Source organism: Seriola dumerili, unplaced genomic scaffold (assembly GCF_002260705.1).
Source record: "Seriola dumerili isolate Sdu_G_001 unplaced genomic scaffold, Sdu_1.0 BDQW01000417.1, whole genome shotgun sequence".
NCBI classification, from domain to species: Eukaryota; Metazoa; Chordata; class Actinopteri; order Carangiformes; family Carangidae; genus Seriola; species Seriola dumerili.
The window spans coordinates 72,137-99,532 of NW_019174672.1; the positions used below are offsets into that span (position 1 = coordinate 72,137).

Below are 27,396 nucleotides of genomic sequence, written 5' to 3' on the forward strand. Positions count from 1 at the left end.
TCAGAATAAACTACGGTGTGTTCATGATGAATGGTTCAGAGGAATCACATATATGACAGCACTTTGATAAGAAGAAACATACAGAACATCACCAGATTTATCTTCCTTTTAATTCACGCTGACAGATCACCACTGGATGTTTTTAGTCTCCCTCTCGTTCACTTGAGTCAGAGGTTTTCTTTTCTACTTCTGATGTCAATCATGAATGAAGCTCCATGAATCTGTTTGGAAACTGGAGAGAAAAAAGCTTCTACCTGCAGAACTCCATAAGTTTCCTTCAGTATCACAGTAAAACAGAACATCATGATACACTGCAGACAGCTGATCACAGCTGATTCAGCTGATCACAGCTGATTCAGCTGATCACAGCTGATCACAGCTGATCTCAGCTGATCACAGCTGATTCAGCTGATCACAGCTGATCTCAGTTGATTCAGCTGATTCAGCTGATCACAGCTGATCACAGCTGATTCAGCTGATCACAGCTGATCACAGTTGATCACAGCTGATTCAGCTGATCTCAGTTGATCACAGCTGATCACAGCTGATTCAGCTGATCTCAGCTGATCTCAGCTGATCACAGCTGATTCAGCTGATCACAGCTGATCTCAGCTGATTCAGCTGATCTCAGCTGATCACAGCTGATCACAGCTGATCTCAGCTGCTGTAATGAGACAGTCTGACTACATGGAGACTAATACAGGCTAAAAAGACTGTAGGTCACAGCATCACTCAATGAATCACTGGGAACAAGACAGAACTTTGTTTTAAGGGAGGCCCCATAAAAACCCTGTTCCTGAGTTTGGGACAGGAGTGCTGAGTCTTTATTGACACCAGGGACGACCGGACCACCAGAAGCGGCTCAGGTCCAGATCTTCGGGAGGGTTTCATCACTTCTATACAACACACATGGAAACAACCTCCACTCACAGTTTCTCAACGAGCTTCTGGAACAAAGACACCAGTCTCTGTCTGGTCTCCAGCTGGTCTGGGTCCAGATCTGAGGCCATCAGACTCTGGTAGAACCTGGTCTGAAGTACCACCTCCTTCTCCGTCATCATCTCAACGTGATGTCTGTCCACAGCCTCCCCCTCCCTCTCTCTCCTGAACAGAGCTCTGTCTCTCTCTAAGTCCTCTGTGGCTCTTTCTAGAAAAGCCCGGTCTCTGTCCAGAAAAGCTCGGTCTCGGTCCAGAAACGCTCGGTCTCGGTCCAGAAACGCTCGCTCTCTCTCCACGGCCGCTCGCTCTCTGTCCACAGCCGTCCTGTCCCGCTCCAGAGCGGCCATGTCTCTGTTCAGCAGCTCCCTGTCTCTCTCTAGAGCGATCAGCTCTCTGTCGAACTCGGCCTGCTCTCTCTCCAGAGCCTCTCTCTCCCTCTGCAGCTCACACAGCTTCCTGTCCACCTCGGCGGCCTCTCTGACCAGGTCTCTGGAGGAGCACGGCGTGTTGCCGGTGTCCGGCTGTAACGTGGCGTACAGCAGGGCGGTCTGGCTTTGGCCCATCACAGGCTGAACGTCAGGGCTTCTCAGACCCTCTCTGTCTCCTCCGGCTGCAGCAGCAGGTGACTCAGCTCTGTTCTCTGCTTTGATCCCACTTATCTCCAGCACCCCCCCGAGCGCCCCCACCTCCTCCACGGTTCCCCTTTCAACAACACTGAGTCCAGAAAAAGAAAAAGCCTCTCTGGTGCTGGGAGGGCTGAGCGGCAGCAGGTCTGAGGTGTGTTCCTCGTCCTCGTCCAGCAGGGACGGCTGCACTACGCTGGCGGTCCCTGTCAGGCGGCCGCTCATGGCCTCGTCCATCAGGTGGAACCAGCGCCACGAGCTGGGCCTGGTCAAGTTCTCCATGCCCTCCGGAGGGTTCTTCAGCACCTACACAGGAAGGAACATCAGGGTTTCAGCTCATGGTCGATCAAAACTCCACAAACTGCTTAAAGGAACAGTTCAACATTTTGGGTTTGTGTTAGTTTCATCAATAAAAACCAGAGTAACTAGAATCACCTCCTCCACTCAGACTGGTTCAGGTTTCATCCCTGTTCATCCAGAGCCACAGAAAACATTTCAACCATCTGTGTGAAATTTTGTCATAATTGCTGTGAAGTCTTGAGTAATGGCTAAAAGGTGTTTTGTGAGGTCACACTTACCTTGACCTTTGACCTTTAGCCATCAAAATCTAATCAGTTCATCCTAAAGTCCAAGTGAGTGTTTGTGCTAAATTTGAAGAAGTTCAGTGAAGGTGTTACTGAGACATCGTGTCCATCAGAACGAGATGGATGGACAACCAGGAAACAAAATGGCTGCCGCTCTGACACAGAGGAATAGAAACAACAGTTTCCACTGTGCCCGATGTTGTGTGTCTGTTTCTTCGTCAGAAACAACCTGGAGTTCCGATCAAACTTCACTCACCCTGTACTTCTCCTTCAAGTTGTCCCACTTCTTCTTCAGCTGCCGCGCTGACATCATCCCCTGCAGCCCCATCTCCTTCCTGATGGCCCTGCAGCAAGAGCACAGCCTGTTACCGGTCATGTGATGGGACATGATGCAGCTGTGAGACAGCTGTGGAGTGAAGGTCAGAGTTCTGGGGTTGGTTCTTGGCTTATCACATCAGGGCAAACTCAGTAATGAGAGGGTGTAAATCTGCCTTCCATCAGTAACATTGGCTTTTCATTTCTTTTAAATGGAGTTTGATCTTTAGTTCAAACATGATCCACTGAGCAGAGTTTAACTACAATGACATGTCACATCCAGAACATCAACAGTGATTAATGTGCCAGAGAATATTAATAATCTGAATATAATCTGTCCACAGCTCAGAATATAATTATAAAAGAAATAAAAAAGATGAGCAGAGAAGAGCAGCATAAAGAATGAAAAATACTAAATAAATAAATGGTGAAACTACAAAACTATGGAGGAACAGGGACGTCACAGGAAAAGTAATAAAGCATTTCCTTAATTTCATATTTTAATCTCATAAAAATTGTAATTGTAATTTTTTTTAATATAAAGAACGATTAATCCATCAATTAATGCTTCAGGTTTAAAAACGGATTTATAAAACCGCCATAAAACACTAATTTCCTTTCTCCAGCTGCTTTTCCTTTTCCTATTAGCTAATGGATTTGAAGCTAAATGACGATGCTAATTGATTAGCTAATAGGAAAAGCAGCTGGAAAAGGAAATGGAAATTGAAGAGGGAATCCAGTTTTTTATTCCCATTTTTAAAATGTCTTTTCAAATTCTATCATTTATCCATGAATTTATAAGTGTATTTATAAACGGTTTATGGTGGTTTTGTGAATCCATTTGTTTTCAGCAGTAGAAGAAGAAGCAGACTGACCTCCAGCCTCTCATGGCGGAGTTCCTCCTCCCGGTGAAGATGGCTGCGTTGGTGGCACGAAGATGAATCATCAGCCTGATGTCTCTGTCCGTCACTGTGGAGACGGAGACTCATCATCAGTCTGATGTCTGTCTCTATTCAAAGCTCCTGAACACACTTCCTCTCAAACTGGTTCCCATGGTGACACATGCCTTTTCTTTTGTTAAACTTAGTTTTGGTTCTTTCAGGTGAGATTTCAGGTTTCAGCCTCTGTTCTTCTTCTTCTCTGACTAACACGCAGCAATCAGACGCTCCACATCCAGCAGTTACAGAGATAACTGGTTAGAGTAAGGTTAATGCTGGTAGAGATAACTGGTTAGAGTCAGGTTAATGCTGGGAGTGGTAGAGATAATTGGTTAGAGTCTGGGTAATGCTGGGGGAGATAACTGGTTAGAGTCAGGTTAATGTTGGGGGAGATAACTGGTTAGTCAGGTTAATGCTGGTAAAGATAACTGGTTGGTCAGGTTAATGCTGGTAAAGATAACTGGTTAGTCGGGTTAAAGCCGGGGGAGATAACTGGTTACGTTAATATTAATACAAACACTGTAAAACCGACACGCTGAGCTGCTCAGAGCCGCGCGAAGCTGCAGATTAACGGCTGACTGTGGTGTGGATTTACCGCCAAATGCCTCCTCCACCACTGCTGATTAAAACAACGACCATGTTATTAAAACAACTGTTGTCACTGAGAACATGTTTAATACATGAAGCGACGTCACGTACAGACACAAACAACGCTTTTGTCAAACGATACTTACAACGTCAAACATTAACTTTAACGAAGCATCGTTAAAACTGTTCAAATGAAAACTTGAAGTTGAATTTAAATGAATTTACTTCTGTAAGTGTTCGCCATTTTTTCTGCTCCTCCATCCAAACAGTCCTCCTCTTCTTCTACGGTCTGTTCACAGCAGGAGATTCTCCCTGACGGAGCCTTGCTGCCGCCTACAGGCCGGTGCTCGGAAACGCATTTAAAAAATAAAGCTAATGAGTAAATAGAGAATCTAAAGAAAAGGATAAAGATAAACACATGGAAGCAGTAGCACACAATGTAGACAACTTAATACATAAATAAATTCATGATTAAAAAAATTATAAAATTATTATTTACAATATACAATACACAATTTGTTTAAATGCCTTTAACATAACAAACAAACAAACAAAGAATGGTAACAGGAAATTTGCATTTATGTGAATCATTTTTCATGTGAACACATTTCATCAAAAATACAGGCTGGAGGAAAATATTCCTTAAAATAATCTTATATTTTTTACATTAATTTACAGTTCCCATATTATAATAGAGAAGCTATTAACAATATCCAAAACTTTAAACAGCTAGTTAACATTTGCTTGATTTCTAATATGATCATATGTATTTATAATTTATATTATTATTTTTTTTTTTACTAATTATTATTTATTTATTAATTAAAGTTTACATTTTATATTTTAATTAGTGTGCTTTGCATCACCTGTGTCTGGTGTGCTGCACTGCAGTGGAGAAATATTAACAAATACGAACTATAATATAACGAATATTTTAAGCGATACAAGAACTTAAATCTACTTTAAATCCAAAAGTCATTACTTCTCTTTCCCGTGTTAACCATAAAAATAATGTAATTCAATTGACTTTTGACACATTTATAAGGTGTTTTTCATTACTAACCCTGTAATTCAAGCACATATATCTTAAATAACTAGAGTCTCCATGAATAAACCAATAAATTTAAAATGATTTATGTATTTTCCAGGGATTCAGGAGTAACCTCTCCTCTCCCGCCCTCTAGCGGCAGCAGGAAGCCTCTGCAGAGTGAAGCTGCTCAGCATCCTGCAGCTGAAGCCACCGAGCTTCAACACATTCAGATCACACAGTACCGGAAGCCACCACAGCCTGCTTTCAAAATAAAGTAGACACAAGCGCTAAGATTTCAGAAGTCTGAAAAGAGTGGGAATGTCTCATAAAACCTCAGAAGGTTTAAGTGAGATTGTAAATATAATTTTCTTGTTATATTTGTTTTAACTTAGAGCTGAAACAATGAATCAATTAACCAAATAATCAATTGTCAAATATTGTGATGGATGTACGTGTCCCTGGATCATTGACAGGTTTCCCTCTTCTTCTCTGTCCATTAAAGAGCATTTTCTTTGAACAAACAACAAACAATCAAACAAGCGTTAATGATTCTGTGGTACGCAGAAAATAAACTCTGCATCAGTTCCACAAAGAAAAAGAGAAAATAACATATTTATGTACAGAGCTGAGTCAGTTTACTATGAATGAACTGGCCTATAAAAATCTCTTCATTTATTTCAGTGTTTCTGTTTCTAGAAAATATTTTTTTATTGTTTGAGTTTCGTATTTGAACATTTCTTAAAACAGATACTGAGGAAGGAGAGTGTGCCGATATGTGCTGGTGTAATTTTATATTCTACTAATCCATATTTCATAAACATTTCTTATTTTTAACAATCAACTTTACTGGAGTTAGAGTTGGATTTTGATGCATATTTCTTCCTCTTGCTCTTTTCCTCTTGCTGCATGTCTATCGAAAACGTCTTGGTTTTTTATTTTGAAGGTGATGAGCGGAAGCCCAGCGTTGTGCTGTGTGTGAACTTGACTCGTGTCCTGGTGTTTGTGTGGACGTCTGAAACATCCTGATGTTGGACCGATGGAGTAGGTGTCGTGTTGTTCTTCGACATAAATAAAAGCATCAGGCAGATTTTAGAGCTGCAGCTTCCGGAGCAGGTAACCTCACCTGTTTACATCACCTGTGTTTGTATGGACACTGATGTAATCACAGCTGATGCTCAGCTGATCCGCTTCCGTTCATCCTGAGTAAACACGGGTAGTGCAGCAGAGATGATCCTCTCTGTGCTTTTTTAATGTGAATGTATTGATGCTAAATTATTATATCAGCTCATAATGTGTTTATTGTAAATGATATAAAATCTCCTGGAGGAGCAGAGTCTCTGTAGAATCCATTAATGTCATAATATGTTAAACTCATAGGACGTGCATATTGTTTCTTTGGACAGATCCTGCAAAAAAATACATGTATTTATTTTTTTATTTGTTTGTTTGTTTGTTTGTTTGTTTGTTTATTCAGTGACATAGTTTTAACATAAAGACAATTATACTGGCTGCACTGGCAGCGTACGTCTTGCTCGTGCCTTAAACCACACAGACAAAGATCCTTTGTGCTGAATGAAGTTCGTGTGATTTTATTTATCTTTACTAATTCAGTGAAACCTGTTCGAAACCTCGTTTGTGACCTGATCAACTGGAAGAACAAACCTCCGTGTTCAGAGAACATTAGAAATCAACATGTTTAAATGGACTCTGATATTACACATCACTTCTCCTGTCTTATCGACCTCTCAGAGCACTTTACACTCCATCTCAGACTTCCACCACTCACACACTGATCAGAGGGAACATGGAGGTCAGTATCCTGCTCAAGGACACTTCCACAAACCAGGAATCGAACCACGACCCACTGACTGACTCCAGGACACAGACTGAGGATCCATGTTGTTTTCATCATGTTTTTCAAACTGTGGAAACAGAATTCATTATGAACAACAACAAAATGTAATTACAGATGTAAATAAGGTCAAACAAAACAAAGTCAGCTGTAATGTCGAGGTTGAATGTTTGATGGAGGGTCAGACGGAGTCCGCTGCACCTGTGGGACATGGAGGTTCAATAACTGGTTAAAGGTTAGTCAGTTAGTTGTGATGGTTAAGGTTAGAATAAGGGACTAGTTAATGCAGAGACTGTCCTCCTGTAAGAAAGGAGCCCACAGGTCGTCTGTGCAGCAGGTTGTTATGACATCATAGTTAGGTTTTGCTGCTAGGTGACATCTAGTGGCTGTAGTGATGATGACAGTGTGTCCATGACATCGTTTAAAGAGTGACAACGTCCACGTCAAACGTACAAAAGTGTGTGTGTGTGTGTGTGTGTGTGTGTGTGTGTGTGCAGGTGTGCAGGTGTACAGGTGTACAGGTGTGCAGGTGTGCAGCAGCAGCAGCATCATGTTGGCCAGGAAGGGGCTCCTGCCGGACGGCTTCCTGCTGACCCGCCTGGCCGAGGACCAGAACCAACCGAACCGCAGCCGCTCCAGGTCTCAGAGAGCCCGCTTCATCACCAAGACCGGGTCCTGCAACGTGGCTCACAAGAACATCAGGGAGCAGGTAGACCGGAGCCCAGAAACCCGCCACCTCACCTGTCCCTGTTCATGTCTATTCAGAGCATAGTCAATTGATAAGGAGACACGGTTTTAATAATTGATTAATCATCAATAATGTTTCCTGGTTCCAGCTTCTCAACGAGAGGATTTTCTACTTTATCCAATAAAAACTGAATCTTTTGGGGAAGTTGTTTGTAAAAGACGAGAAGTAAAGATGATGATCCATGAACTATTGATTCATCAGTGAATCATCATTTCAGTCGTCAGCTGTAATAAGAGCTTCTGCTCAGGTGTGTTTACCTGCGTCCTTCTGCTTCAGGGTCGGTTCCTGCAGGACGTCTTCACCACCATGGTGGACCTGAAGTGGCAGCACTCCCTCCTCATCTTCACCTCCGCCTTCCTCTGCTCCTGGATGCTCTTCGCTATGATCTGGTGGCTCATGGCCTTCGCTCACGGAGACCTGGAGCCTCGTGACCCCGAAGGCGAGCCGGGCCCCGTCCCCTGCGTCACCGCCATCCACTCCTTCACCTCCGCCTTCCTCTTCTCCATCGAGGTCCAGGTGAGAGCTACGGTTGTGTGTGAGGTTGACTGATCCAGGTGCGCTTGTCTTGATGTTTGATGAGCTGTGAACTCCGTGGCCCCCCCCCCTTCAGGTGACCATCGGTTTTGGCGGCAGGATGGTGACAGAGGAGTGTCCTCTGGCCATCACCGTGTTGATCATCCAGAACATTCTGGGGCTCATCATCAACGCTGTGATGCTGGGCTGCGTCTTCATGAAGACGGCCCAGGCCAACCGGCGAGCAGAGACGCTCATCTTCTCCAGAAACGCTGTCATCGCTCCTCGAAACGGCCGGCCGACCTTCATGTTCAGAGTCGGAGACCTGAGGAAGAGTATGATCATCTCTGCCACCGTGCAGCTGCAGGTAAAGGCTTTCAGCTGTATCACATGGTCTTCATCAGCAGGCGTTTGCTCATGTAGCATAAAGCTGTTCAGGTCTACGAGGTCCAGATCCATGTCCAGGTCCAGGTCCAGGTCCTAAGGTGTCAGAGCTCAGTTAAAAGTCAGGGCTGTTGATTTTTTCCTTCATGTTTCAGCTGCAGAACAAACTGGTGCATCAGAAACATTCGTGACGCAATTAAACTCAGGACGACAGAACAGCTGCTTTATGAAACACTGACCCACAAATCTCCACAAGGAGACACAAGGAGACACAAAGAGACACAAAGAGACACAAAGAGACACAAGGAGACACAAGGAGACACAAGGAGACACAAAGAGACACAAGGAGACACAAAGAGACACAAAGAGACACAAAACAAAGAAAGATGCACAAAACCACAACAAAGAGATGCAAAGCAGCATTTCTCTGTCCAAAGTCTGGCTAGCTGTTTCCAATCTTTATGCTAAGCTAAGCTAACCAGCAGCTGGCTGTGGCTTCATATTAACTGTACAGAAATAAAAACCTCATTCACATTAATCAGAGTCTGAAGATGAAGCAGGAAACCAGAAACCAGCTCATCGTGGACCGGCCTCGTGTTCTCAGGCTGTTTTCAGTTCGTCTGGTTCGTGACCCTGAAGTTGTTGATTCACTGTCACTGTGTCGGGTTGTTTAGCCTGAGGTTTTCCCTCCAGGTGATCCGGCGGACGGTGACGGCGGAGGGCGAGGTGATCCCGGTGTGTCAGCTGGACATCCAGGTGGAGAACCCTCTGAGGAGTAACGGCATCTTCCTGGTTTCTCCTCTGATCATCAGCCACACCATGGAGAGAGGGAGTCCACTGTACGAGCTCTCCGCCCAGTCCCTGGCCTCCGAGGACCTGGAGATTATCGTCATCCTGGAAGGTCAGGGGTCACGCACACCTGGATTAACATTATGGAGGATCTGCCATGGAAATACCAACATGTTAAATACAATGGAATATTTCTGTTTGTTCATGAGAGTTAGAGAAAAGTTTCAACCTGATGCTTCCACAAAACCTACAGACTCAACATTCATCTTCGCAGTTTAACATTTAATTATCATTAAATTTTGCTTACATATCTTAAAGGAGCCATTTGTACGTTTTGCTATTGCTACGTAGCTAAAGTTAGCATTAACAACTGTTTACTGAGCAGTGTTGGTAAGAGCTTCAGTCATTGTTGCATTAAACAGACAAAAGGTCATAATACTTCCTCTTACACTTCAGTGACTCGGTATCGGAAAATGATGGGACAGTCAAGGAGCTAGCCGGTTAGCATGCTAACTTCAGTACTAGAAAGGAAGTGATAAAAATAGAAGCGGAACAAAATGGTTTCTTTCCACCTCTGGAGACAGCTGTTGGTGAGTAAAGGAACAAACAGCTGCTAGTGCTAATGTTAGCTATGTAGTGATCGCAAAACACACAAATAGCTCCTTTAAATATTTAATTAAAACACTTTTTTCTAGTTCTTAAAATTTGGATTTAAACTAATACATTTTTAAAAAATAATAGCTTGTGCAATTTACTTCATTTTAAGAATTCACATAAAATACACATAAAACTACCAATTTGAATGTAAAGTAAAGCAGTTAAAGAAATGAGAATAAATCAAGTTCTGTCATATTTATTTTATTTATTTTTAGAGCACCAACAGCAACAGCAGGAGTTGACAAATACAGTTAAAAATTAAAATAATTTGATAAAATAATTTAATTTAGTTAGTTTTGCATAAAACAATATTATCATTACATATTTAATATTCATTAATTAAAGACCAGCTTCCACGTTCTTTTAGTTGCATTGTTCCATTTTTGGCCACCAGGAGGCAGAAATACTCCAAAATCCAAAAGAGCCCTGATGATAAAGTCAGTTTATTTTCCACACAGAGACTCACATTGAAGAATTCTCTGTGTTGATGTTTATTTTGTGAATTCTTTCTCTTTTGATTTTCACTTCAGGTTTGTATTGATCATATAAAAATGTTTTTGGTTTCCTTAACCCGATCAGTCTCACCTGTACTCGTCAGGTGACATGTTGAAGCTTTCTTTTCTGAAACATTGACTTTCATCAGATTTTTTCAGTAACCCAACAGAACAAGTTGTTCTGAGGTTATGTGCATTTGGACCGGGCCCAGCTGAGCTGTGTCTGTCTCTGTCTTCAGGTGTGGTGGAGACAACAGGGATCAGCATGCAGGCCCGGACCTCCTACACCCCCGAGGAGATCCTGTGGGGGCGCCGCTTCGTCTCCATCATCACAGAGGAGGACGGCCGTTACTGCGTCGACTACTCCAAGTTCGGCAACACGGTTCCGGTCCGGATGCCGTCTCTCAGCGCCAAGGAGCTGGACCAGACAAGGGGAGTCCAGGAGGGGGGGTCCGAGGTCCAGCCGCAGGGATGGGGGTTGGTCCGAGCCGGAAGAGGAGGTTTCCGCAGAGGAGGCCGGACCTGTGACAGCTCCGCCCCTCAGCCCTGGTACGCCCAATCAGAGAAACCAGCGGAGAGAGAGGCGGAGCAGAAAGGACAGAAGAAGATGGTGCAGCTGGAGGTGATTGGACGACAGATTGAAGAGGACGGACTGGAAGACATGAGCGACTGAACACCTGGAGACACTGTCCCCACTCCAGCTACAAACTGGATTATTATTACACACAGTATTTACCTCGACTCTTCCTCAGTCACATGACGCTCTGATCTGACTCCTCCCTACACTTCCACCGGTTTATGTAAAATTACTCAAAGAACATTTATTCTAAGATTTAAATTATTGTAACCAAGTCTCATTATAATAAAACAGTCGACCGGAGGAGTCTCTGAGTTTTCCTACAGAATTCAGGGGAAATCTGGATCTGGATCTGGTTCTGGATCTGGTTCTGGATCTAGATCTGAATCTGGTTGTGGTTCTGGGCCTGCAACAATATCCAGTTGTTCTGGTTCAGTTTCAGTCTCTTCAGGTTTGTGGTTTTTGTTCCAGTGATTTTGGAGCCACAGTTTTTCTCTCCTACAGAGATTTTATTGTTTTTATATTTAAACTTCATTTTATTAATTTCTTCATTGAAATGTTGGAGATTTTTTGTCGCAGGTTTCGTTTCGTCTCCGCTGGTGATGAAAATCTTTTGTTAATGGAATCAATAGTAAACAGCTGAGGTCGACACGATGATGGTCTTCAGAGAGACGTTTGAAAATGTAAGATGTTTCCTCCCTGTTTTAACCCTTTCAGGTGCCCCTCCCCCGCCGCCCAACCATTTGTAAATGACTGGTCGTATCAAAGTAGTCGTATCAGCAACAGGCTCAAGCCGCAGACTGATGAACTGAAACTAACAGACAGATTGGGATGTTGTTATTTTAATTCAAGAAACTAAAAATGTATATAAAGTTTAATTATACAACCCAAAAGTCATAAATCTGTACCATCAATAAAATTAATTGAAACCCGATAACGTAACGAGGTAAAAACCTGTATCTGTCTGGACATGGTCAGAGTGTGAAATGAGAACCTGATTGAAAACTGCTCTAAAGAACTACGCTCAACAGAAAGGAGGTAAAACTGCTGGAGAAGTTGCTAAAGGTCTCTAGATGACATCATAAGCTAATTAGCATATTCATGAGGTTGGCGTGTCGGAGGTGTTTGCAGGAAGAAGCCAGAAGAAAGAAAGAATTGAAAACTTTTCTTCTTTGTATTTATTTTTAAGATGATATAAAAGTATTGAAATGCAAATTAGCAAAACAAGTTGAAGAAGTGGATTAATTAATTTGACATGTGACCTGAGAGGCAGGAAGTGAAACAGGCGACAGAACAACAGCATCCGTTTAGCTCGTGTTAACTTTATAAAATGCTAAACTGCTGCAGGTTCTTATCCTCCATGACTTCACATCCAGGACCACCACACAGTCAGCAGGGATCCCAGCAGGGCCAGGATGGGCGTTGTCGTGGTAACGGCGTTGCTGGAGTTGCACAGGTTGTTGCTGCAGCAGTTGTAGGTGAAGCTGGAGATCGACTGGTACATCTGGCTGAGGCGGGAGAAGTTGCAGTCCGTGTACCTGATACATCGACGGATGGTCTTCCCGCCTGTAGATACTGTGAAACACACACACTCGTCAGTCTTACTACACGTGTGAGGACCCTCACTGACATCATGCCCCCCCCCTTCATTGTTTTTTTACACCGAACTAAATTTCTCCTTCGACGCTGTGAAAGTTGATGCGACACCTGGATCGTTCATGTGGGAAAACAGGGTGAAACTTGGAGCTGTATTTTTTTGTATGAAAAGTTTCACAAACAGAGATTATTATTTCTTATCATTATTATTTCTTATGGACACTGACCTTTTTCACTCAGAGTGAGACAGGAGTCTTCATTCGTGCAGTCCTGGATGTTCCCACAGCGCCCGGTGTAATCAATGCAGTTATAGCAGCGAAGTGCAGCTCCTGAAGAAGAAGAAGAAACTGGTTTTATTTTAATACTTTAGCCAATCCAATTATATATTATATATAATAATATAAACTGTTTCATCTCCCAGTTTGTTTTCAGTCCACAGACTCTGACACACTGAAGTCTGTGAAGTCGTTTCTGGAAAAGTTTGATTATTTTGAGATAATCAGAGATTTCCAAACCAGTTCCTGTTTAAAAAACGGGAACTGGACGTGAAGTGGATGAATGTTCCTTTAAATCTGTTGGGAGGAAGCGTCCGTTGTTTCTGGGAAAACTGTGATGCCAAAGTCAAAAACTGTTTCATGGACTGACTCATAAAAGCTTCACACACTCTCTCACACACTCTCTCTCACACACACACACACACACACACACACACACACACACTCACACTCACACACACACACACACACACACACTCACACACACACACACACAGCTAGCTTGAGGGCTGGATGACACTTTATTTAACATGTTTAATCAGTTTATAAATATTTTTATAATGTGAGCAGATGTAAAGATTTTTTACGAGTTTATTTGTCAACAATGAACAACTTCTTTATCTGATTCCACTTGTGTTTTACTATATTGTCAATATGATAATACAGATCAATAAACCAGCAGATGGATTTATGGATCTGCTGTTATCTCAGTCACTGTTGGTTTATAGATTAGTTAGTTTGACAGTTACTTCAGTTCTTTGTCTTTAAAACTTAAATTTTCATTCTATAAGAAAGTAAAGTGTCAAACAATGTAAAGTGTTAGTATTCTTTAAGTTAATTACTCTGTTAACGAACTTTAAAAGTGTCTGGCTTGATAAATGAAAGCAGGGCTGAAGGAAGGTGTGGTGCGTTCAGGGCCCGTGTCCCGGTCCACTCACCCGGCTGCAGCATCCCACACCAGAGCAGCAGCAGCAAGAGTCCGAGGCAGCGCTTCATGTCGTCTCAGGGACAAACCTGGAGAGAAACCAGACGGGAGAAGGCGTCAGGTCAGACAGACGGCCGCTGACTGACAGCAGCTGGACCACAAAGACTCCCTGTCTGGCCAAAGGTCCTCCTCCTCCTCCCCTCCAACAATCACTTGACCACTTCACTGGGCGTCTTTTAAGTGGCTAAAACAGGTGTTTTCTCAACCAGGTCTAGATGTTTTTAGACATTTTAATATTGAGAAGTTACTGATTAGAACTTTAACTAAGTTCATTTACAAATCTGAGGTAGTTTAATTTAAGATTTAGTAAATCACTGACCAGGTTTCCTCTTTAGGAGGTTGAGCTCAGACTTTGTTTCTCTTGAAGTCTCTTAAATCTTAACAACTGTGAAACAGGGTTTGTAGCGATGGGCTGATCCTCTCAACAACAGACCACACCCCCTGACCGCAGACCCTTGAATCACACAAAGAAAACGCCCCAAACAAACTCTTGAACTGGGAGAAACTAATGAAGGGCAGCCAAAGAACAATCTGTCCTGCAGAACAAACAGAAAACAGACGTCACAGAAGCTGACATACCACAGGGAAATATTGTGAACACCCTGAATGTGTCACAGGGATGTGGAGCGGCCATTTCTTGCACAATAACTGTGAGAGAAACTGTATTTTGTCTTTTGATGCATAAATTGGACAAACTCTTCATTTCGTAGCGGCCTTGGTCTTTAACACCCCCCCCCACTCACAGTCAGTCACTTCTGCCTCTAGGGGTCTCTCAATAAAAACAACAACAAAAGACAGTGTTGGGTGACATCATGAAGTAGCGGGATCATGGGAGTTGTAGTTTGGATTCCTTCAGCGTCAGTGGGTCAGGTGATTCTAACCATTACAAACACTGAATGAAGCAGCTTCACATTTAAAGTCAGAGTCTGAGCGACGCTGTACGGAGGACAGAGACTCAGGGAAGAGTCAGAGCTGAGACTGATGCTAACCTTTGTTCTGACTGTTTCTCTGATCGCTCATGAAGCAGATGTTCAGCAGGTTTTGACCAGCAGCTGAATGATCCTCAGAGGTTTCCTCCTCTCCAAAACAAACACACCAGGAGATTAAAACCAGGAGAAACACACGGAAAAAATCAGAGATTCAGCGACGCTCTTCAGGGACACAGGACAGGAAGTCTCCAGCAGCTGGAGCCGAGCTGTCGAACATTTCCTCAGCTTATTTCTCCGATAACTTAAAGGGATAGTTGTGGTTGTTAGACGTGGGGTTGTGTGAGGTCGTCGTGTACAGTCAGTGTGTTACCTGCAGTAGATTCGGATCAGTTTAGAGGAGCAGCAGGAGGACCGGTACACTATCAGAGGAATGAGCCGCTGTGGGCGGGGCCAGCGGAAAAAGACGCCCACTGAAACCGATGCACCATCTGTTTAGATGAAGCTTCATGTAGAATATTTTCAGCTCTTTATCTTCCCATCAAAACACCACTTTCCTCTGGCACTACATTTTCCTCAACTGCTAAACTATCGTATTCCTACGCACAAGCGCACACTGTATCACGCCGCAGCCGCAGGTCAGCTGGGTGAATCAGAAAGAGAAACTTCACTTTGTTTTGATGGAAAGATAAAGAGATGAAAGTCTTCTACATGAAGCTTCATTTAAACAGATGTTTTTAGACATTTTAATATTGAGAAGTTACTGATTAGAACTTTAACTAAGTTCATTTACAAATCTGAGGTAGTTTCATTTTAGATTTAGTAAATCACTGACCAGGTTTTTTAGAGGGTTTCCTCTTTAGGAGGTTGACCTCAGACTTTGTTTCTCTTGAAGTGTCTTAAATCTTTCTCAGATCATAACAACTGCTAAACAAACCCTTGAACTGGGAGAAACTAATGAAGGGCAGCCAAAGAACAATCTGTCCTGCAGAACAAACAGAAAACAGACGTCACAGAAGCTGACATACCACAGGGAAATATTGTGAACAACCCGAATGTGGAGCAGCCATTTTAAAATTCACATCAAAATGAGTGCTGTGGATTTCAACATATTCTTCACCACCGTGTATAAAAAACACTGAGCTCAGAATGGCACCACGCCACGCAGCTGCCCTTCACGCCACAGACTCACACACTGTAGTATCAAGCAATGACGTGAGACTTCTTAGTGTCTGTTAAAGACTTTTTCTTTCTTTCTTTTAATTCTGTCTCTAAACCCGTCAGTCCTCTGCCTGCTCTTCTTTTGGACTTTACTTCCTCATCTACATGCTATAAAATTAACGGGTGGAATCATGTTTCTGTAAAAGTGCAGGTGTCGCAACACCCGCAGGTGTGACCTACCTGGTGTCACACCTGGCTCACTGCTGTGGTTTGCACAGTCATTTCCCCACTCAGTCCCTTATCAAGTTATTCAACATGTTGGGTGCTTTCAGCTATTCAATAAAAATGGATTTATTTTGTGTATTGTAACATATGATTTTAATTACAGAAACGTATATGGTGATGTAAAAAAAATGGTCAATTATTAATTATTAATAAAATACTTTTATGATTATATGAGTATTGGGGCGACATTGAGGAAATTTCGAGAATTAAGTCATAATATTACAAGACTAAAATCATAATAACACAAGAATAAAGTCATAATATTACAAGACAAAATCTTGACTTTCTACAGGCACACATCATATGAACATAATGATGAGGTGATATAATGAGGCCTGTTAACCTGAAAAATGAATGTAGGTACAACAGTAAGGTAACACGAGAGTTAACTACATTACTACATCAACAGACCGATACGTCAACGTCGTCGCCATATTGGACCGAGCAAGGCGGGTCATCTACATATAAACATATATCACATAGTTATGTGACAGCTACTGTAACAGCTATACAGTCCTATGACAAGTCACGTTTTACAAACTGCGACACAAGCTAGCGTAATAAATTGCGTCACGTTAGGCTAATGTAATTAACGTTAAATATTAGCCCAATGTTGACATGTTTACGTTAACTTAAATAATGTCATAAATTCAACTTCCCGCGTTCAGCACAGTGTTTACCTTCGGTTCAGAGCAGCGGCCACACGGCGCGAGGAGGGAGGATGAGACCAACCGACCTGTGTTGTTCCCCACCCGGGCACTGACTGGTCATGTTTGGTATTTAACCACCCAAGCCAAAAGTCCCACACTACACCCAGCGCTGTGATTGGTCGAGCTCTTCTTCTGCTGTTCCGGAGGCTGCATGCTGCTGCTGCCCCCTGCCGTTAGACCTCAGTACTGCACGTCAACTCACCGGCGTCACCAGCTTTGTTGCGCAGTTTAGACAGAGACAAACTGTACCAGCGCACACCGATCAATAAATGACTTAGCTGCTTCTTTATGAATGTCTTTTTGATTAGATTTACAATATTAAGAATATTTCTTAAAGATGTTGACTGGTTCAACTTTTCATTTAGAAAAAGGAAACATATTTTTATGATAAGAATGATATTGATTGTAAAAAAACTATTTATATTGACTCTTTATTTGACATGGAAAAAAACTAAATACTAAATACTAAATAAATACTACATCCATCCACCAACACTAATGGACTAAAAAGAAATCACATATACAACAATTCAAAATAATAACTGGGCACTATATTGATTCATTACTTGGACTAAAGAACAGTAAAGTGATAAAAACAGTAGAAACATGTAAAGCCTTGAATATTTGTATATACTTTGTTTTCTTTCATGGTACCCCTATGTATATAGTTTGCTTTTGTCCTTTTGAAATTTTTTTTTTTACTATTTTTGTTTCATCATACTTATTTATATGTTGCATTTATTTCCTTTGATCTTATTTATTTCATTTGTATGTATTGTCCATATTTTACTATGCATCATATTTCAGAAGTTATGATTGTTTCCTCATTTTCAACGTTTAATAGTTTTAATAAGATGAAATGGAAAATGTTTTGAATAATAATAAATCATTTGAAGAAAAAAAATATCCAGCGGAACAACATGAGTCAGGTGAAAACAGTCTGTCTCCACTGTGGAAGGGTTTTCATACTGTCGAGGAAACTGAACGATCATACACACCCCAGTGAGATGAAGCCATTTAGACTGCGGTCGGAGAACTGTTCACTCATGTAGTGAGAAATACTGTTACAAGTAAACGTCCTGTACTTCAGACACATCAGAGCCACTTCAGTAAAAGTACAAAAGTATCAGCATGAAGATAAACTTACAGTAACTAAAGTAAAAGAACTCACTGTGCAGAATAATTTATATTACTAATTATAATTATTGATGCATTACTGCGTAAAGGTGGAATTTATTGTATTGTGAATTTCCCTCTGTAGGATCAATGAAGTCTTACCTTAACCTCTAATTATACATATAATTTATTTGTTATGGAAGCTGAGAGAGGCCATACTGAAATAATCTTTTATCCAGTTGTCTCAAGATATTGAGATAATTATCTATCTCGAGACAACAAAGCTTGTTTTTTTCATTCTAATGACTTTGTTAATCACAGATCAGATGCAGATGGAAACTTCTAGAGCTGTAAAGTGAAAATGTCAGGACGACACATCAATCAACGCATCAGAGAATATTTCAGTCAAGGGCAGAAATCACACTGTGTTTTCATACAAGATCATTTTCAGTTCAGACTTCGTCAGCTAATGAGTTACTAAGGACTGTTGTTAAGGAGGAGAGTTACTGCGACTTAGTGTTTGAGGCTCAGTCAAAATAGTTTTCTCCTAATGATATCTCGTTATGTCGGGGTAACGAGCTTTGTTGAGATAACAGGATAAAAAAATACTGGCGAGTACGGCCTTTCTCTGCTTCTGTAACTTGTTGATTATATTTTGAATTTTTCATCTGAATCTGCAAAGTAAAGCTGTAAAATAAATGTAGTGCAGTGAAAAGTATAAATATTTCCCTCTGAAATGTAGAGCAAATGAAGAAAATGGAATAAAAAATGACAGTACAGTACGTAGTCGTATTGTACTTACTTCCCCAAAAACCTGACAACAGCAACAGTGTCCAATCAAGACATCTGACCAAACTCCTTCAGATAGAAACATTTGAATGTATTTTTAAAGCATCTGAAACAGAAAAAAGAAAACAGCAAACAGCGAAATCAAGTGACACATTTCTTTTTGGCTCCTCTGTGAAAAATCTCACAGTTCAGCGAACACCAAACATGAACAACTTCAACGCCCTGCAGCTCTGCAGTCAGGTTACAATCAGCCAAACGTCGGTATATAAAGATAGACACACACACACACACACACACACACACACACACACACACACACACACACACACACACACCAGGACGCGTCCGGCTGGTTTTGGTGTCCGATCCCGTTCCACTGCGACCCCCCGAGACAGACGGCCGTCGACTGACAGCAGCTCTTTGTCCGCTTGACCACAAAGACTCCCTGTCTGGGCCAAAGCGTCCTCCTCCTCCTTCCCCTCCAACAATCACTGAGGGCGGTGTTGTGGCTGTAGTACGCTGTTGATGTTGCTGCTGCTCAGATGTTTATAGTCAAAACTGTATCTGCTGTATATTGATGCACATGACGTGATGAATGTCATTTCTGCCATGACTGCCCCCTGGTTAACCTTCAGCTCAGTCTGTAACACGTGTGTTATCACCTATATCGCTGTCATATGACATTATATTTATATATTTCATTATCTCACTGATGCATTAGTGTATGAGCATTATTTCACTGCTGCAGCTGATTTTAAATTCTTTACATCCAGTTGTTTATTTAATGTGAGTTTCTTAAATTCTTCACATTTTCTACATAAAAATCTGCACACAAGTAACAGAATCAAACGCGTCGAGCAGGAAGAAGAGCGAACGTCTCCGCTCAAGCAGAAGATTAAAGTGACGTTCAACAGAAACCAGTTCAAACACCTGAGATCTGGACCGGAGTAAAACGTACAACTACGACAACGATTTTAGATCTGACTCCTCGTTTCATATTTAACAAATTAAAAGCTGCCAGGAAACAAAACACTTCCGAAATATCAGAGACCAGTTTCAGGCTTCAACAAGAAACCGGGTCAGAACCTGGTCACGTCTGGACCGCGTCTCCGCCATCTTGGACCAACACCACTTGGACAAACAATATTAGAGTCGAGTTTTGATGCCACCTGACACGTGCAGTGTTATAAAGTGTATTAGCACTAGCATAGCAACGTTTCTGTTCCTCAGTAAATTTACGGACAACGACCAGCAGACTGCGAGCAACGACCAATGAGCGAAGCTCCAACCACACTGCCCGTCTGACCATGTGTAACTTCATCACTTCACTCCACTCATGACAAGACAAAAGAAAAATAGTTTTCATTTCTATTACATCAGAAAATACAGCAACGAACACAAACTATACGGGTTTATCTATTATATTATTGAATTCTTTATTATATTCTCTTAGAGTTTGTAGTTAAGTTTGAATATTTCATTAATTGTTTTCATGGTGTCGATTTGAATGTTGACTCTGTGAAGTTTGTTTGAAAGCTGCTGTATAAATAAAGTTTCTGTTATTAGAAGGTGAAAACCTTTCGTCACTGAAGCCTGAAACGCAGCAGTCACAGTGCAAGCGTTGTTTGTCCTCCTCCTCTCTCTGTGGCGCGTGTCTGCCTGCCGTTGGTTATTTGAGGGTTTTTTGCTTGATGCAAGAGATTCCACTCTGGACGCATCAATCCTAACCTTTGGATCTGGATCATGATTGTGTTCAGCCTGCAGCTTTAGACTGTCTGGATCTTACACAGACGAGAGTCAGAAAACATGTCACTGTCAAAAGTCTGTCAGCTGTGTCTGTGACTTACAGGCCTTCCTGCCATCTTCCTGCTGCCTCGACGTTTTCTACCGGCACACTTCTTTTCAAAAAGTATTTTTTTAACTACAACTAGTCAGTTAATCTTCTCTGCTGGTTCCTTTATCATCCTGATGAGTCACTCGATCGTTATTGAGTCAAAGGCCTTTAAAATTCCTACTTTAGTAAAAAACATTCAGCTTCATTGTGGTTCACAGAAAATCCTGAGAAGTGTTTGACGTTCTGAGGCCCACAGCTCTGAACTCTGCAGACACTGAGACTCTGAGACTCTGAGAGCACTGAAACCTCTTGAACTCTCGAACACTGAGACTCAGACCTGAACTCTAGACACTGAGACTCTGAGGACTCTGAGACCACTGAGACTCTGCAGACTCTGAGATCAGACTCTGAGATCTAGACACTGAGACATCTGAGACCTGAGACACTGAAACTTGAGACACTGAGAACTCTGAGACACTGAAAACTCTGAGACTCTGAGACTCAGACCTTCTAGACTCTGAGACACTGAGACTCTGAGACAACTGAAAACTCTGAGACTCTGAGAACTCTCAAGACTCTGAGACTGACTTGAGACCACTGAGACTCTGAGAGACACTGAGGACTCTGAGACCTTGAGACTCTGAGACATCTGAACTAGAACCTGAAACTCTGAGACTCTGAGACTCAGACACTGAGACTTCTGAGACACTGAGACTCTGAGACACTGCAGCTGAGGACTCTGAGACACTGAGACTCTGACTGAGACTCTGAGACACTGAGATCTGAGACTCTGAGACACTGAGACTTCGAGACACTGAGACTCTGAGACTCTGAGACAACTGATCTAGGACTCTGAGACTCTGAGCACACTTCTAGACATCTGAGCTCGTGGACGGGGGCTGGGATGACTACGTGATGTGAACATGCCGAGACTCTGAGACACCTGAGACTCTGAGACTCTTGAGGACACTGAGACCTGGAGACTCTGAGTACACTGAGACTCCTGAGACATGAGAGCTACTGAGACTCCTGAGGACACTGAGACTTCTGAGACTCTGAGACACGAGACTCTGAGACTTCTGCACGACACTGAGACTCTGAGACTCTGAGACACTGAGACTCTACCTTGAGACCCTGCCTGAGACCTGCAGTGAGGTCTCTCTGAGACCTGGATCGGTGGGAACGGGGTGGAGATGCTGGGAGATTGCGAAGAGGATTAGCGGGCACGGTGAAAAAAAATAAACATTTGTCTCACACATCTGACTTAAAGGAATTCAGACTTTAATCATCTCCGTTTAGATTTTTGAGATTAAAGTTCTGAATTTTCTTTTCCCACGTGTCCCTTAGTCCTCTTCTGCCAAGAGACTGTAGAGACTCACGAAACTAAATTAAACAACAAGTTCCTAATATTTTGTTGTGTGACAGTGAACTGTGGCGACTCGGTGTTCCACTGTTTTTCCCTGAGTTTGCATACAACGAAGCAGAAAACACTTGTGATGCAGCACAGGACAGCAGAGGTTTACTGTGCAACTGTGCACTCTGTTACAGTCATTGATGCATGTGAGTGTTGTCATCTGTGTGTGTTTGTGTGTGTATGTGTGTGTGCTGTGAGTGTGTGTGTGTGTGTGTGCGCTGTGTGTGTGTGTGTGTGTGTGTGTGTGTTTGTGTGTGTGTGTGTGTGTGTGTGTGTGTGTGCTGTGTGTGTTGCGAGAGCTTGTGCGGCGTGCACGTGTTTGTTGTGTTGTGTGTGTGAGTGTGTCATCTTGTGTGTGTGTGTGCTGTGTGTGTTGCTTCATGTATCAGTCCAGGTGGGACAGCGGGACGGTCGAGCTTGCTGCACAGAGCAGCGTCTGTATCTGTTCAGCTGCTCTGAGTGAGCTGCATTTAGCGTTTGTGCCTTGTGTCCATTGGTTTCATTTTTAACTCCCTTCACTCACTCTGGAACAGTGAACAGAGCGGGATTAACACACACACCACACACACACATATATAATATACACACACATATATATATATATATATGTGTTGGTGTTGTGTGTGTGGTGTTTGTGTATATGTATTGTATGTATGTAGAGAATTTTTGCTACCAACGTATGGGATTTATTTTTCACCTCACTCCAGGTTTCACCCCACTTTTTATTCTATTTCATTTTATTTCATTTTTACTTTATTGTGTCTATTATTTATTTGTCTCACTTCGCTGGTCTGTTTCTGTGTCTTTTTGTAACGGCTCCTGTCTGGAGGGGGTTCGGGGTGACAGGCCCTAAAGGGATTACTTTAATATGTTTCTTATTTTATTATTTAATACCTCTTTTTATATTATTTCTCTCTTGCATTTTCTTTTGAAATGTTTTACTCCCGTCTGCTCTCTTGGACACTGATCTGATAGCTTTTGAAAATTCAATAACATAAAGGTTAAAAAGAAAAAACAAAAAGAGGTACGGCTCAGTTGTCTTCTGCTTCACTCATGATGTGAATATAGAGAAATTGTTGTGTGGAGTCTAACCTGGCAGCAGCTGCTTGACCTGCTGTTTCATCAACGGCTCGCAGACGCCTTGTGGACAATAGATCATTTCATTGAGCCTCGACAGTGAGACAGGACAAAACAGGTCACAGTCCTCAGGCAGCAGCCGGCGTATGTTCATTCTCACACTGTCACAGAAGAAGAAGCTAGCATAGAAGTAAGAAGAAGAGGACGGAAAAAGAAGAAGAAGAAGAAGAAGAAGAAGAAGAGAGGAAGAAGAAGCAAGAAGAGAAGAAGAAGAGGAAGAAGAGAAGAAGAAGAATGAAGAAGAAGAGAAGAAGAAGAAGAAAGAAAGAAAGAAAGAGAGAAGAAGAAGAAGAGAAGAAGAGGAAGTAAGAAGAAGAAGAAGGAAGAACGAAGAGAAGAAAGAAAAGAAGAAAGAAGAAGAAGAAGAGGAAGAAGAAGGAAGAAGAAGAAAAGAGAGAAGAGGAAGAAGAAGAAGAAGAAGAAGAAGAAGAAGAGGAAGAAGAAGAAGAGAAGAAGAAGAAGAGGAAGAAGAAGAAGAAGAAGGAAGAAGGAGAAGAGGGAGAAGAAGAAGAAGAAGAAAGAAGAAGAAGAAGAAGGAAGAAGAGGAAGAAGAAGAGAAGAGGAAGAAGAAGAAGAAGAAGAAGAAGAATGAAGGTCTCTGCTTCACCACTGATTTTGAACAGTTTCATTTGAAGCAGTTCTGGCGACTAATCATTCAGATTGATGGTTTTTCTAAATCTGTTCCTGCTTCATTTGTTTTGCCCGTTGACCCGTCCCTCCAGTGGAGCACTCCTTCGTTCTTCTACAGACTCAGGCCGAGCGGCTGTTTGACTTAGCAAGAGACTTTTGTTTCTTTCACAGTCCGTCTCCCAGCGAAACCACAACACATCATTCTCTGCAACAATTAACCATGAGAGGAAACTGTGTTTTGTGTTTTGATGCATAAATGGAACCAAACTCTTCATTCAAGTGGCGGCCTCGGTCTTTAACAACCCCTAAGATATTTTAATAGATGCTGACAAAGTAAAATCATTTCTTTTTCTCTCATTTTTCTCCATTGTTTTGAGCAGATATGCTCATCATGACACCTTCTTTATGTAGTAATTTTATTTTTGTGTATTACAATGAAAGCTGTAAATCAGCATAAAACACGTTTCGACAGCAAACAGCTAATCTTTAGTCAGAGACGGAGGCTGTTGCAGTTTTTCTACACTTGTTGTCAAGCTCCACATTATATGCATAAGTGACATGTTATAAATTGCCTGTTATTTGCGCTTGATAACAGTTGCGAGCTAAGGTGGGTAAGAAGTAAGCTTGGATACATGTTAGGTGTTTGAATTTCATAAGCTTTATATTCTGGTGAATGTTTCCATTTTTTCTCTATAGTTTGGATAGATGCTCCTGTGGAAACTGCAACCGTGCCCACAGCAGCTGAGAATATCTGCTGCTAGGAGACACCACAGGTAGCATTCTCACTGTACAAACTAATCAGTTAATTTGTTTTGATTTACATTTATAATGAACCATTTGTAATTCACTTGTAGGTTACCAGACGGCTTGGAGATCGAGGAAGATTTTACCATGTATGGGCAGGCCATCCGGGTTGGAGCCGCTCTTGCCTCATGTGTTCTGCCTGCAACCATGTTAAACGCGGCTGACTACGCGTTCTTACGGTTGAGAGTTAATACACCAGTTACGTTTTGCTTCTTTGTAAAAACATATAGGTTTCAATGTAACTCAAGATTTAGGGCAGGTCTTGTTTTACTTCAGTGCACATTAATTTCTTACAATGGAATAACACACCAACACACGGGAGTATAACACACCCTCAAATAAATTAGTTTGGCTGCTCTATTGATTTGTAATAAGTTCTTCTATCAGCAGGATAGGTGCATATAATATATTGAATTCAGAGGGAGTCATTATCTTTAGTATACGATCAAGCATTTTATTTACATCAAATGGAGGCCTTTATAAGTCAGTGATATAAAAAAGCGTAGGATCACTGGATCCATAAAAAAAAATTGTGAGACCACACCATAGATATGTTTAATATCTAAATTTTTGCCCTGTCCAGTTAGTTGTTTTTAGTCGCGTACAAGGTATTCTAGCCTATAGGAGCTTTGTTGGGCTGGTGCTGGGGCTTCCTTGCGGACGCAGAATCTGGGTCGTCATTCCAGCCTGCCTGGTCCTACGCATCAGTGCCGAGTTTTTCCTGACGGCCACAAGGCCAGTATGTGGGTTTCAGACTGCCCCCATGATAGAACCAGGAACACATAGCTGGGATGTGGGACCTCCTTCCTTCTCAGGGCCGCTCGAAACTGTGCAGTGAGGTCCTCTGGGAACGGGGGATGGCCAAAGAAGCCTTCTGTGTATGGTTCCCCAGGTCAAAAAGATTTTCAAACATAGAGGTCCACCACATTTCCCTGTTTGATTAAAAACACAAAAGATTTTGTTTACTTTTTCACTTTTTTGTTGTTTTTAACAAACAACGACTGAAAGTCTGTTGCTAACTTACCTCCTGACATTTTGTTTCTTAATTACCTCCTGACATTTCCTTTACTTTATTTTTGTTGTTGGTTGGAAACTGTCATTAACATTAATACCTGCATATTAACTAATAAACAATGTGTACAAAAACATTATTTGGTTGTAAAATAAAAAATAATATTACACACTTATAGAATGTCGGCTCAGTCTTAACTGGTGTAAGCTCTGCATTCTCCCTTCATGCCTTATGGAAAATTGGACCTGAACAGTTGGTTCAACCTTCTTTTGTTTGGCTTGTTGGTTGTCAGCATTTTCATTGTAGGACATGGCAGCCAGGAGAGTCTGGAGGTAGAGTAAAGAGAAAATCCAAAAAGATGTTAATGATGACAAGGAAACCTTAGCCTACCACAAAACTCTCACAAGTTCTAAGTAACACAGCTTCATTTACCTGCACAGCGCGTTCCAAGCACTTGATAAATGACTGTTAGGTTTATCCAAAAAGTAGATGTTCAGGTGGCTAACAAGACCTGTACTTCTATGTCGAGGCTGAAGAGTCTTCAAGGATAACTGTTGTGCCACAAGTGGGTCAGTCTGGCATGCCAACATTCCCTTGTTGCAGGAAGATGTACAGAGCTGAACAGAGGTAAACGGAGCGTTACACCAACATCTCTCTCAAATGTTAGTGTATGGCAACAGCTGCAAGCAGTGCAAAAATGATTAAAACACATGCAGAACAGGCTCTCGTGTTACATTACAGTAAAGCAACATAAAATGGTTTGAAACTTACAGCTCCCAAAGTTTGAAGTTGGGCTCGGACAAGTCGGTGCTGATCCAAGCTTTTATCTTCAGAATGGCAGCGATCCCGCGTTTGTACTGGGCCTCGATGAGAGAGTGATGAATGTTTAGCCCGCTACAACACTTTAGGAGTTTCTAGTGTCACTGAGAACATGTTTAATACATGAAGCGACGTCACGTACAGACACAAACAACGCTTTTGTCAAACGACACTTACAACGTCAAACATTAACTTTAACGAAGCATCGTTAAAACTGTTCACATTAAAACCTGAAGTTGAATTTAAATGAATTTACTTCTGTAAGTGTTCGCCATTTTTTCTGCTCCTCCATCAAAACAGTCCTCCTCTTCTTCTACGGTCTGTTCACAGCAGGAGATTCTCCCTGACGGAGCCTTGCTGCCGCCTACAGGCCGGTGCTCGGAAACGCATTTAAAAAAAAAAGCTAATGAGTAAATAGAGAATCTAAAGAAAAGGATAAAGATAAACACATGGAAGCAGTAGCACACAATGTAGACAACTTAATACATAAATAAATTCATGATTAAAAAAATTATATATTACTTTTTCATGAGATCTCTCAAAATTACAGAAAGTAGTCGTATCAAAGTAGTCGTATCAGCAACAGGCTCAAGCCGCAGACTGATGAACTGAAACTAACAGACAGATTGGGATGTTGTTATTTTAATTCAAGAAACTAAAAATGTATATAAAGTTTAATTATACAACCCAAAAGTCATAAATCTGTACCATCAATAAAATTAATTGAAACCCGATAACGTAACGAGGTAAAAACCTGTATCTGTCTGGACATGGTCAGAGTGTGAAATGAGAACCTGATTGAAAACTGCTCTAAAGAACTACGCTCAACAGAAAGGAGGTAAAACTGCTGGAGAAGTTGCTAAAGGTCTCTA

At 41.8% G+C, this 27,396-nt stretch overlaps 3 protein-coding genes across 3 annotated transcripts; 1 reads left to right on the forward strand and 2 right to left on the reverse strand.

Moving 5' to 3' along the window:
* Positions 1-655: 655 nt before the first annotated feature.
* LOC111233729 lies at positions 656-27,396 on the reverse strand. The gene is made up of 5 exons (XM_022761614.1): positions 27,047-27,396; positions 4,213-4,379; positions 3,337-3,430; positions 2,403-2,490; positions 656-1,868 (listed from the first exon to the last, which is right to left on the reverse strand). The coding sequence occupies exons 1-5, from the start codon at positions 27,052-27,054 to the stop codon at positions 927-929; spliced, it is 1,299 nt and encodes a 432-aa protein (XP_022617335.1). The 5' UTR covers positions 27,055-27,396; the 3' UTR covers positions 656-926.
* Positions 7,404-12,497, forward strand: LOC111233716 (ATP-sensitive inward rectifier potassium channel 11-like). The gene is made up of 5 exons (XM_022761600.1): positions 7,404-7,578; positions 7,894-8,133; positions 8,228-8,497; positions 9,208-9,415; positions 10,694-12,497. Exons 1-5 carry the CDS (start codon positions 7,420-7,422, stop codon positions 11,125-11,127), a joined length of 1,311 nt encoding a protein of 436 aa, XP_022617321.1. The 5' UTR covers positions 7,404-7,419; the 3' UTR covers positions 11,128-12,497.
* On the reverse strand, positions 12,192-17,040 carry LOC111233717 (CD59 glycoprotein-like). Its single transcript, XM_022761602.1, has 4 exons — positions 16,940-17,040; positions 13,841-13,916; positions 12,855-12,956; positions 12,192-12,606 (listed from the first exon to the last, which is right to left on the reverse strand). Exons 2-4 carry the CDS (start codon positions 13,896-13,898, stop codon positions 12,398-12,400), a joined length of 369 nt encoding a protein of 122 aa, XP_022617323.1. The 5' UTR covers positions 13,899-13,916; positions 16,940-17,040; the 3' UTR covers positions 12,192-12,397.

Excerpts from the sequence above, each read along its gene's own strand:
- LOC111233729 (XM_022761614.1), bottom strand. Across the intron at positions 3,431-4,212 it reads AATGGCGAACACTTACAGAA|TGACGGACAGAGACATCAGG; the intron begins GTAAATTCATTT and ends CCGTCTCCACAG. Across the intron at positions 1,869-2,402 it reads ACTTGAAGGAGAAGTACAGG|GTGCTGAAGAACCCTCCGGA; the intron begins GTGAGTGAAGTT and ends CTTCCTGTGTAG.
- LOC111233717 (XM_022761602.1), bottom strand. The coding sequence starts at position 13,898 with ATGAAGCGCTGCCTCGGACTCTTGCTGCTGCTGCTCTGGTGTGGGATG. Across the intron at positions 12,957-13,840 it reads GTGTGGGATGCTGCAGCCGG|GAGCTGCACTTCGCTGCTAT; the intron begins GTGAGTGGACCG and ends CTTCTTCTTCAG. Across the intron at positions 12,607-12,854 it reads TCTCACTCTGAGTGAAAAAG|TATCTACAGGCGGGAAGACC; the intron begins GTCAGTGTCCAT and ends TGTGTTTCACAG.
- LOC111233716 (XM_022761600.1), top strand. The coding sequence starts at position 7,420 with ATGTTGGCCAGGAAGGGGCTCCTGCCGGACGGCTTCCTGCTGACCCGC. Across the intron at positions 7,579-7,893 it reads ACAAGAACATCAGGGAGCAG|GGTCGGTTCCTGCAGGACGT; the intron begins GTAGACCGGAGC and ends CTTCTGCTTCAG. Across the intron at positions 8,498-9,207 it reads CTGCCACCGTGCAGCTGCAG|GTGATCCGGCGGACGGTGAC; the intron begins GTAAAGGCTTTC and ends TTTTCCCTCCAG.